Source organism: Nematolebias whitei, chromosome 11, assembly GCF_014905685.2.
Source record: "Nematolebias whitei isolate Nwh7 chromosome 11, NemWhi1, whole genome shotgun sequence".
Lineage (NCBI taxonomy): Eukaryota > Metazoa > Chordata > Actinopteri > Cyprinodontiformes > Rivulidae > Nematolebias > Nematolebias whitei.
Window position 1 is genome coordinate 18,787,513 of NC_056508.1, and position 11,662 is coordinate 18,799,174.

Here is an 11,662-nt window from a genome sequence, read left to right on the forward strand (position 1 = left end):
GATGGATGGATGGATGGATGGATGGATGGATGGATGGATGGATGGCGCCGCACTGCCCAGGTTAAGTAAAGCTGTTTTCACCATTAACTAAACACGACGGGTCAGTGGTGACACATAATAAATGCGACTTATACGTCGAAGCGACTTATATATGTTTTTTTCTCTTCATGATGTTTTTTTTGACTGATGCGACTTATACGCCGGAAAATACGGTACTCCAGTTTCCTCCCACAGACCAAAAACATGCATGTTAGACTGATTGGTAACTCTAAATTGTCTCTAGGTGTGAGTGAGAGAGTGAATGGTTGTTTGTCTCGTTTGTGTCTATGTGTCCCTGTGATGGACCTGAGACCTGTCCAGGGTGTCCCCCGCCTCTTCCACAGTGACTGCTGGATATGAGCAGACACGGAGAAGCATTGTGTGTGCGCGCTTGTTTGTGTAAGCAAAATATCTCAACACAATGGATCAAATTTAATGAAACTTGCAGAAAGTAATAAGGGATGTTTTGTCTACGAATGATTACCTGTTGGAGTCAACTTGATTCAAGATGGCTGCCAAATATTAATAATAATGATGTCTCTCTCGCTCTGTCAGTTTTACAGATATTGATCTAAAGTTTTGTGTGGTACTGTAGTTGCTGACAGTGATTCACGACTATACAACCGGTGCTAACAGCCCATGTGAGATGCTGCATGTTTGCATTAGAATGAGTTTAACGTTCTGTTCAAGGTGTGACAAAACAACAACTTCACCATTTACCAAAATAAGAAGTTTAGTTTTAAACTCTGGCAGGAAAGGTGGCGGGCAACAGGTTTTCTTTTAAGAAATGCAAGGCTTTTAATTAATTATTAGTGATTTTGACCATTAATACTTTTTAAAGTTGTGAAATAAAGAGATAGACTACCATAAATCAAACCATAAGAAGTCTTTTGAGGCAAAAAAAAAGACTCAAGTTTATATTATATTCATTAAGTACTTTGTATACACACACCTTTCCTGTTGAACTTGTTCAAGAGTAAATCCTTGCGGAGATATGCTTTCTTTGCTTTGTTTTATACATCATTTAACAGAAATTAAAGATAAGATGTGCGTGCATGTTTGTGTTCGTCTTACCCACACAGTTGCCGTGTGTGTCCTGTGTGAAGCCGGCGGGGCAGGAGGGTTTGGGGTTGCACCTGAACGACCCCTCTGTGTTCACACACTCGAGCCCAGCCTCACAGTTATGGAGTCCCTGTACACACTCGTTGATATCTGCAGGATGAAAGAGTGAATAAATCCTTACAATGTGTAGAAAGCACCTCTTTCTCCACTTGATGGCACTGTGGTGAAGCGGCAGACAGCTTGTTTCACAACACCTTTACTAATCAATTTTAATACAACCAAACAGCCTGAACAACAGCTTAATATTTCAATTAGACGCGTACGGCTAATGAGTCAACACAACCGTATTCACAAAGGATCGATCTTACAGCTCGGAGTGTCGGCGATCAATGCCGTACACTCCCCGAGAGTTTTCCCTCCACCTGTTCTGTAAAAGATTCACTTTTTCTCAATCAATCCTCTGCATCTGTTACTACAGCACAAACACAACGTGGAGATCTGAAAATATGCAGTCTATGAGCTGGTATGTGACTAATGCACCATTCCTTTTTAAATCCAAAACACATCGCAGGTTCAACTCCCTGACATGCCCACATGTCGTGTCCTTGAGCAAGACACCTAATGCCTAATTGTTCCCCAGGCGCTTACATAGCTGCCCACTGCTCCACCTGGGTGTATCTCATGTGTGATGGGTTAAATGCAGAGAACTATCATTGTATGGGAACAATGATGACAACACATATCACTTTATTATTTATTATCTGCAGAGCTTTTGCCACCATCAACGCTATGAAGGGTCCTACAGCAGCTTTGACAGGCGTACTGTAAGTTCACTAATGGGCGGCGTAGCATCTCACTCCTGACACAAAGTGAGCTGCAGACTGTTGAGTGAGTCTGAGAGGTGAAGACAAAACGAGAAGAAGAAGGAAGTAGAAATGAGATTTCTTTCCCAGTAAATGTGCATAATAGAGATGTAAACATTCACACTGTTAGAAGTCTTGACAGTTTTTGTATATAAAATAACAGACTTGCTACAGTACGTGGAAAGAAGATGCAGAAACACTTTTGTCTTTTCTAGGTCAGAGCTCTTTTGAGAGAAAGGAAACGTGAACACTTCTGTGGCTGGAAAAAAAAAAAGAGGTTTTGTTTTTAAATCACACATAGTGCATTCTCAGGGTTAGAGAGGCGAAGGAGTGTCATTTGAAACACTATTTTTGATGATGTGAGTGTGAATCACTTGATAAAAGCTGAACAATTTATACAGGTTCAGCAGAGCGTCTGAAAGCCGCTCGTCATGGACGCCCTTCATCCTGAAAGTGGCTGCAGTTCTGTCTGAACAGAGCCAGTTCACCGGGCCTGGAAATAATGAGATGGATGGAGAAGTTTACTGTTACAGCCCAGAGCACCATCTTTAATGACACATCATCCAGTTCCTGGAGGAGCAGTGGTGTCCAAAGTGTGGCCCGCGGGCCATTTGCGGCCCTTGGAGTGGTTTTGAGTGGCCTACAACGGCAATTTAAGAATGGAATAATTTTGGCCCACAGGCTTAAGATTTTGATGCAGATTTATTTATTTATTTAATTTATTCATTCATTTAAAAGAAACAAAATAAGCAAAACAAATTCATCAACAAGGAAAAAAAAACATTGAATGAAAAGGGTGCAGAAAGAGGAAAAAATTCTTAATATCTGCCCCTTATTTAAAAAAAAATTATATTAACTTTAAACAAACAGCCACTTAGGCTCGAACATCTTCATAGTGAAAACAAAAATATCAGGAATCCTTGACTTGGCACCAAGTTTAACTTAATCATCAAAAACCCAATGAAACAAAGGAATTAACTGCTTAAGAAAAAAGAAGAAGAAAAAAAAAAGGTTAATGTCTACGAGGATTTTTTATGTTTTGGATCTACCAACAATTTAGAAATCCTTTTCCACCTAAATTACTATACGTTTGTTTTTTTTCTCTCCAAAATATTGCTTGCATTGTTGTTGGATTTTTATTTTATTTTTTCCACAAAAATAGGTATGCTTTTTTTAAAAAAATCATAAATTCAAATTTGTAGCCTGAAAGAACTTTCAATTTGTCAATTTTGATCTACATATGAAAAAGTTTAGACACCCCTGTTCTAAAGGTTGAAAAAAGAGAAAAGTTTAGCATTAATTGAAGGAATGCAAACTACCCACCTTTGTTCATGCCAGAGTTTTAAATTAATATCATTTTATGCTGAGAAGAGATGGAGTGGAGTCATTTTGGTCAAATTTTACAAATGATGTTACCCACAATATGTTAGCCCTTGGAGTTTAAATTTGGGATGACTATGAGCTACAACCACATCAAATTCCACCTCAGTGTCTGTAAAATTGACTGTTACTGTCATTTTTATGTTTGCTAAGTTTGCTTAGCTGTGGCGGTCATCTTGAATCAGGTTGGTGACTAAATTAAACAGTTGTAGACAAAGTATTTCGTATGGTCTGGAGACAGTGGCATTGATAAAAAGACAGGAGAAAGAAGTAGAAGTAGCAGAAATGAAGATGTTGAGGTTCTCCTTAGGAGTGACAAGGATGGATAAGATTAGGACTGAGATCATCAGAGGTCCAGCACAGGTTGAACAACTGGGAGATAAAGTTAGAGAGACCAGACTGAGATGGTTTGGACATGTCCAGAGGAGGGACAGTGGGTATATTGGTAGAAGGATGTTAGAAATGCAGCTGCCAGGAAAAAGACAAAGAGGAGATACATGGAGGCTATTAGAGACCATTCAGGTCTCTCTTGTAAACGAGTCCCTGAGGCTCAGTGGGATTAACCTGTATAAATAAAGGTTGAATGAATGTTAGAGAGGACATGGAGGTAGTTGGAGTGAGGACAGAGGATGCAGAGGACAGACTGAGATGGAGGAGGATGACTCGCTGTGGAAACCCTGAAGAGGGAAAAGCCAAAAGAAGAAGAAGAAAAAGATGCATATCCGTTAAGTACTTTACAAGGGTTTCATTAAAATTCATGCACAAGTTAATGAGATATTTTGCTATCAGGCAGACAGAAATACACACACAGGCAGATTATGTGTATCCCACCATTATTTATTTATTTTTTGTTTAAAAATATAGTTCATTGTTCCTTTGTACTGTATGTGTACTGGCTCATAAAATGGCATGAACCATCTGATTCCCCCTTTGATATTGTTCCCCCTCGACATCTAAAAGAGGTCTTTCCTATTCTGGGTCCCTCTATTCTCTCTATTGTGAATAGCAGTCTATCCTCAGGTGTGTGTGGTGCCAAAAAGTTTTAAACATGCTGCTGTTCAACCTCTGCTGAAAAAACTTAACCTTGACCCCTCAGTCATGTCCAACTTCAGTCCTGTCTCTAGACTCCCATTTGTCTCAAAACTACTGGAAAAAATAGTTGAGTCCCAGTTAAATGTTTCTTGGAGGATCATGCTATCTTAGATGTGTTCCACTCTGGATTTAAATTTCTCCACAGCACTGACTGCTCTATTGAAAGCTTTTAATGACATTTTCAAAGCCACAGATGCAGGTTATTCTGTACTTTTTGACCTGTTAGACCTTACATCTGCTTTTGACACCATCGACCACGAGATCCTCATTTCTAGGCCGGAGCAGTGGGTGGTCATCAGCCCTCAAATGGTTTAGAGCCTACCTCTCTGACAGAACCTTTTTTGTTAACAGTAAGGATTTTAGTTCATCATGGGCAACTCTTCTGTGGGGGGTACCGCAGGTGTCCATCCTCGGTCCTCTTTTCTTTATACCTGCTGCCACTAGATGCTATTTTCCGTAAACATAACATACCCTTTCATTTCTTCGCCAATAACTGTCAAATTTACTTCCCTCTAAGGCATAGTCATTCACATTCTATTCTACCTCTTCTTGACTGTCTGGCTGACATCAGGGACTGGGTGTCTTTAAATTTCTTAAGATTTAATGAGAAGACTGAAGTCATGTTTTTTCCTCCTAATGGCACGATCAAGAACCACGGTATCGACCTTTCCTCGCTAGTCCCGCTAGAGAAACAAAGAGTCACTAATCTGGGAGTGACAATGGATCCTTCCATGAAACTTAACAGTCATGTAAACATGATTGTTAAGTCCTGTTTTTTTTTTTCAGCTGAGGCGACTTTCTAAACTGAAGCCCATACCGTCCAAAAATAACTTTGAGATTGTATTATATGCTTTCATATCATCCAGGCTTGATTACTGCAATGCACTTCTGTTTGGAATCAGTCAGACCTCCATTGCACAACTACAACTGGTCCAAAATGCTGCTGCCCGATTTTTAACCAGTACAGGCAAAAGAGAGCATGTTACACCAGTTTTGGCCTTCCTTCACTGGCTCCCAGTGCATTTTCAAATTCAGTCCAAAATCATTTTGTAGGTTTTTAAATCACTGAACAGTTCTGCCCCCTTTTATCTCACTGATCTGCTGCAGCCATATGTCCCTCAGTGCTCTGTGAGGCCAGTGAGGTCAGATTCTTCTTTCGGTTCCAGGAAACCGTCGTAAGTTCAGAGGTGACAGGGCCTTTTCTGTTGCAGGTCCAAGACTGTGGAATGAGTTACCACTGCATGTCAGGCAGGCTCCCTCTATCACTGTTTTTAAGTCTCATTTAAAAACCCACTTTTATTCCCTGGCTTTTGACACAGTGTGATTTGTTCTTAACCTGTCTGTATTCTATAATGTTAGCCATTTAGTTATTATCTTCTTACATTCATATCTATATTTTTATTTTACTTTACTTTATTTTATGCTGTGTGCTTTGTTTGCTTGTTTTGCTGTACAGCACTTTGGTTGGCCTTGTTGCTGTTTAAAGTGCTCTATAGTGGTGTGATGTAACAAAGTACAAGTACTTTGTTACTGTACTTAAGTACATTTTTCATGCATCTGTACTTTACTCAAGTACAGTTAAACATGGGTATTTCCAAATTTTACTGCACTAGATTTTACATTAAGTATCTGTCTTTTCTTCTACTCTACATTTCTATAATGTGTTGCGTTCCAAGTTACATCCACGTTGCAGTTTTTTGATTTGTTCGTTAGTTTGAAAGTAACTAATGGTGAGAGGGGAGTTGATCCATTGAATCACTGCAAAGTAGGCAGGTACCGTTATACCCACCTTCAAGAAGAGCTGGCTCAATGACGTATATTCTACTATATACGTCATTGAGCTGGGTGCACCCACAGCACCGCTAACACACGCAAAATGGATTCCACTGCAGTCAGCCAGAAGATACACACCACCCATGGTCTTGTTGAAAGACTATATGAAAGACTATTGAAAGATTATTAAATGACTCTTGAAAGACTTGAAAGACTATTCAGTACAGCATGACATATTCTCTCTCCCAAAAGAACTGGTCTACTTTGAAAACCAACTTCTTCTGAACTTGAACAAGAAATTCTTGCTGCAATATTAAAATGTGTCAGTTCATGATGTTAGGAGACAAGAGATGTCTCCAAATGACTCGACACTCAGGTCCAAGTTTTAAAAATAATGTCAGGAAGTTAAAACATTGTTCACTGTTGACCCATTACAAGGTTGACTGAACAATGTTTTAACTGGAGTTGATGACAAACTGGAGTTGAATTTATCAGATATTCCTTTGTCAGGTCTAATGCCCCTTTTTTCAGGCTGACAACTTTTACTTAAATGTGTTTACTGAAGTTAAAATGTCACATTGGTTTTGCTTTGTGTTAAATAAAAACTTTCAAAGGTATATTCATTCCTCTTTCTTATTTTGATTAATGACATTTAACTCTGCAGGTCATCCCTGAAATTCTGATGCACAGAATCACAAGTCTAAGTGTGAACTGTGTCACAGAGTAAACACAATAAAAACATGTATTATCTGCAGCATTGTTCATTAAAATGGAACAACACTATTAATGTATTACAGAAAATATACATACGGTAGGCACACAATGATATTGTAGACCACTGAATTAGGTAATGCATTCAGCAAGTACTTTTACTTTTAACACTTTAAGTATTTGTAAAAGCAAGTACTTACTTACTTTTACTTGAGTAAAAATGTTAATGTGGTACTTCTACTTTTATTAGATTAAATTTTTGTGTGTTTATTTGTACTTTTACTTAGGTACAGTGTTTGAGTTCTTTCTCCACCACTGTCTATAAATAAAGGGGTACGGTATGGTATGATATGGTATGAACACTAATTGTGAGGGGTTTCTAAAACGTCAGACTTTCAGTACTAACTCTGGGGGTGGGATTAGTAATTCTTCTTGAGCGATGCACCTTCCTTGCATTGTGGCCCTTACTAACTTGTTCACAGTGGGTGGAAGTGATCACATCGATGCTATTTGATGATAAGGTGCAGATTACCTTCACAAATGTCACCGTTGATCTGGTATCCAGGGGGGCAGGTGATCAGTCTCTGACAGACATAACTCCCCGCAGTATTCACGCAGAGCTCATTAAACTGGCAGGTACGGGGAGACAAACACTCGTTTATGTCTGGAGGAAAGAATCAAGACAGATGTGTGAGTGAGGAGCGCAGGGGAAGATGAGGATGGAGGGGGGGGGGGGGGGGGGACAGTGAACAAGATGTGCGAAAAACATCAAGTGGAAACAGATTGAAGAGACAAGTCAGAACCCCATCCAAGAAAAAGATTAAGGACAAGACCACCGCTCACAATAAAATAACTTGCCACCACACTGAGCCTCTTTCTGTCTCGCAGCAACAGTTTGATAATGTGTGACCACAGACAGACCACTGGTTGTGATTAACCCCCCCTCCCCCTCGGACACAGCCCAGACATACAGTTTAGTATCTGAGTGGACCAATGATAAAACCCCACAGCTCTGAGTGGAAAATAATGAGCATGTATGGTATGGAGTGGGTGAGGTTGTCATAATAATGCATGGATTGTTGAGATAATCTCTCTGGTATATACTTGGATTGGGAATAAGATGAAAACTTCTTCCATAGGGGGATTAGAGCCATATCTGCTCCACAAATCTGGAGGCGCTGATGAGTGAAAGAGACAAATCAGCGGCAGACGGTCCCGCCAAGAGGGCCTCCTCGGCTGGAACCAAACTCCTCAGGCTTGAAGAGAAAACTGGGATGAGGACTGAATTTCAAAGTGTATCCGTCACGTCGGTCACGACTGAACACTTCAAAATACCTTCTGCTTTACCATCAGGTTTGAGCTCCTTACCTTCGCAGGAGCGTCCATCAGCTCCGAGGGACAAGCCTGGTGAACAGGAGCACTGTGGCCTTCCAGCCACCGGGGTGCACTGCTGCTCACAGATGCTGTTTCCTGAAGATTAGGGCACAGTCAAGACACATACATTTAATGTACCGCTGCTTTACACACGGCAGCGTTCACCCCAAAGAGGAGAACATTGAAGCCTTGTGTGGAAAATGAACAAGTGCTTCTTTTATCTTCAACAACTCAGCTTCAGCAATGACTTTTGGCGCTTCTGTTTGGCCCACAGTGGGGTGGCATGGAGTCCAGACAAGAGCAGCAAAATGATCCTTCTATGAATTTTAATACAAAAATTCTACAACACACCCACCACCTGAAATTACTCATTGTGCGCTGTTCATTGCCTCATTAAGTTGAATATCTAACCTTCACAGGGGTTGAGTGGGGCAGCAGGCTGGTAGTGAGCTGCAAGCGTTGAGGTTGTCTCCTCTCCATCATCCTCCCGCAGTCTGTTCTCCTCATCCACGAGCTCTGCGCAGGCATGAATAATGTCAGACCAGAAGCAACGAGGTGCTCTGTAATCACCTCTACGTCATCTACTGCAGTCCTCTGCTTAGAGATTTGTGCAATACTTGGATTTTCATTCAACAATGTGAGGCTAGTGGCTACGGATGAAAGCTGTAAAAGCAGCGGAGGCGGGGCAGGAACACTGCCTTCAGACATGCATTTAGGTTTATTAGGGTGCCCGTACATCACTGTAATTTGCTGACATCTTTGGCATTAGCTTCCTGTTGAAACAGGCTTGGGTTGGTAAAAGTGACTGTTGATTGGCTCGTTGCGCAGGACTTGAAAATATCCCTTAACTGTACCTCTTCCAAAACTCTTTGATTAAAATTATTTGGCTCAAGAAAGACAAAAGCTAAAGTCTGGAACAAAATGAAGGCAGCTATGCGAGTAGGATCCAGGAAAGGGATGTTGGTTTACAAGTAGAATAATTATAATTAAGCTGTGTTGGGTCTTGCAGACAGGAAGGAATTCAAACAAGTCAGGAAAAAAAGATTAAAAAGCGACTGTGTAGACAAATACTCTGACATGGATACAGAATGTATATTTTTTTTAAAGTGGCACAGGAAGCTTGATTGACTTTACCTTGTGCACAAGTGAAAGCGTCCTCCTGCAGCACGTACCCAGGGAAGCACTCACAGCGGTAGGAGCCAGGCGTGTTGATGCATCTGTGGTGGCAGATGTTGCCCTCATAAATCAGGCACTCATCCATGTCCTTCACGTCAACAAGACCCCCCACAGCATTCTCCCCATCCCGCTCCGTGCCGATGGAGAAGGCTTCTTTAGGGTACGGGTTGTCTGACACTGCACAAGGAATGATTGTTGTAAAAGGTTCAGAGTTTTCAGATGGGCTTTGTTCTGCAGAGCTGAGCAAACAAAGTGAATCACAACCCCTTATAAGGTATCCTACAATCATTCATTCAACGACTTCTTACAAAAGAACAGCAAAACGCATAAAATATATGGGGTGGGTGAAACATTCATGACATGAAAAATAGATCCGACCCATCATCCCAAAGAAATGCTCCTTATCACCCACAAGGCAGAATGGGTCCTAAAAAATATTTCAGTAAGACGTGAGCCAAGTTTTCTTTTAGCCTGTCGAAGCCAAACCAAATGAGTGCGACCCAACTTCCAACAAGCGCGGTGATTTACTGGAAAAGAGCGGTGTGCGATGCCCAGCAGGCAGACAGACACTAGATCTCGAAGAATTACAGTACGAAGGCTGAACAAGGCTATTAAGAGCACCATTTTTTTTGCAGGGTGGAGGAAGTATCTTGCTCCAGTTGCTCCAGGTCTTCCTTCACTACAGAAAGTTTAAAATAAATAGATCCCCATTGGTTTAAATCTTTCCTTGTGAGTTTGTGTGAATTTGTACGAGCCAAGTACTCATGTGAAGATTATCATGCAGTGACTTGTATATTCAAACTACGTATTTCAGACAGATAACATCTATAAAAATGACAATCGTGACACTAATCTGCTCACTTTTTTTGTGAGTTTTCAGCAGTTGTAAAATTTTCTAAACCAATACAAAACTTTACAAAACTCAAAAGATCTAAATATTATTGGAAGTTAAATATATGCAGGTCAAATTAAATAATTTTCTTCATTTGTTTTCCCCAATAACTCTTTAAGGACGTACAGTAGTCCCTTCGCTACATCGCAGTTCGTTTATCGCGGACTCGCTCTATCGTGTTTTTTCAAAATAAGAGTGGACATGACACACAATTGGCTGACTGATGGATGAGCCGCACGATAGGCATAGAATTTTTATTTGAAATAAATTATTTAAAATGATTTAGCACCTCCTGCACCTTTGTGCAGCCCTTATTGCAGGATAAACCTCCTGCTGCAGCTGAGCAGCTATTCTCTGTGCATGATCAGCTGTTCAGAGTGCAGTGAAGAAGTGGACATGGCCAAGAGCGCTTGCAGGTGGCAAAGAGCAGAGGAGGCAGGGAGCTGAAATCATGACATGCTGTGTTCTTTTAGAGCGTTGAGAGTTTAGAAACATTGTTTAGAATATTGCAAGAGTGTCAGAAGGGTTTAAAATGCCTTATATATATATGTGTATATATATATATATATATATATATATATATATATATATATATATATAAATATACAAACCGGATTCCAAAAAAGTTGGGACACTAAACAAATTGTGAATAAAAACTGAATGCAATGATGTGGAGATGGCAAATGTCAATATTTTATTCGTAATATAACATAGATGGCAGATCAAAAGTTTAATCTGAGTAAATGTAACATTTTAAAGGAAAAATATGTTGATTCAAAATTTCACAGTGTCAACAAATCCCAAAAAAGTTGGGACAAGTAGCAATAAGTGGCTGGAAAAAGGAAATTGAGCATATAACGAACAGCTAGAAGACCAATTAACACTAATTAGGTCAATTGACAACATGATTGGGTATAAAAAGAGCTTCTCAGAGAGCCAGTGTCTCTCAGAAGCCAAGATGGTAAGAGGATCACCAATTCCACCATTGTTGCGCAGAAAGATAGTGCAGCAATACCAGAATGGTGTTACCCAGCGTAAAATAGCAAAGACTTTTAAGTTATCATCATCAACCGTGCATAACATCATCAAAAGATTCAGAGAATCTGGAACAATCGCTGTGCGTAAGGGTCAAGGCCGTAAAACTCTACTGGATGCTCGTGATCTCCGGGCCCTTAAACGTCACTGCACCTCAAACAGGAATGCCACTGTCAAGGAAATAACAGAATGGGCTCAGGAATACTTCCAGAAAGCATTGTCAGTGAACACAATCCACCGTGCCATCCGCCGTTGCCAGCTGAAA

General features: G+C 40.4%; 1 protein-coding gene across 1 annotated transcript in view; it reads right to left on the minus strand.

Moving 5' to 3' along the window:
* The window catches only part of fbln2 (fibulin 2), a 41,112-nt gene that overhangs the window by 11,436 nt on the left and 18,014 nt on the right, over window positions 1-11,662 (minus strand). Inside the window, exons 5-9 of the mRNA XM_037683966.1 lie at window positions 9,429-9,647; window positions 8,706-8,810; window positions 8,289-8,390; window positions 7,453-7,584; window positions 1,114-1,251 (exon numbers count right to left, since the gene is read on the minus strand). Coding sequence (XP_037539894.1) covers window positions 1,114-1,251; window positions 7,453-7,584; window positions 8,289-8,390; window positions 8,706-8,810; window positions 9,429-9,647 — 696 coding nt within the window. The remainder of the gene's footprint in view (window positions 1-1,113; window positions 1,252-7,452; window positions 7,585-8,288; window positions 8,391-8,705; window positions 8,811-9,428; window positions 9,648-11,662) is intronic.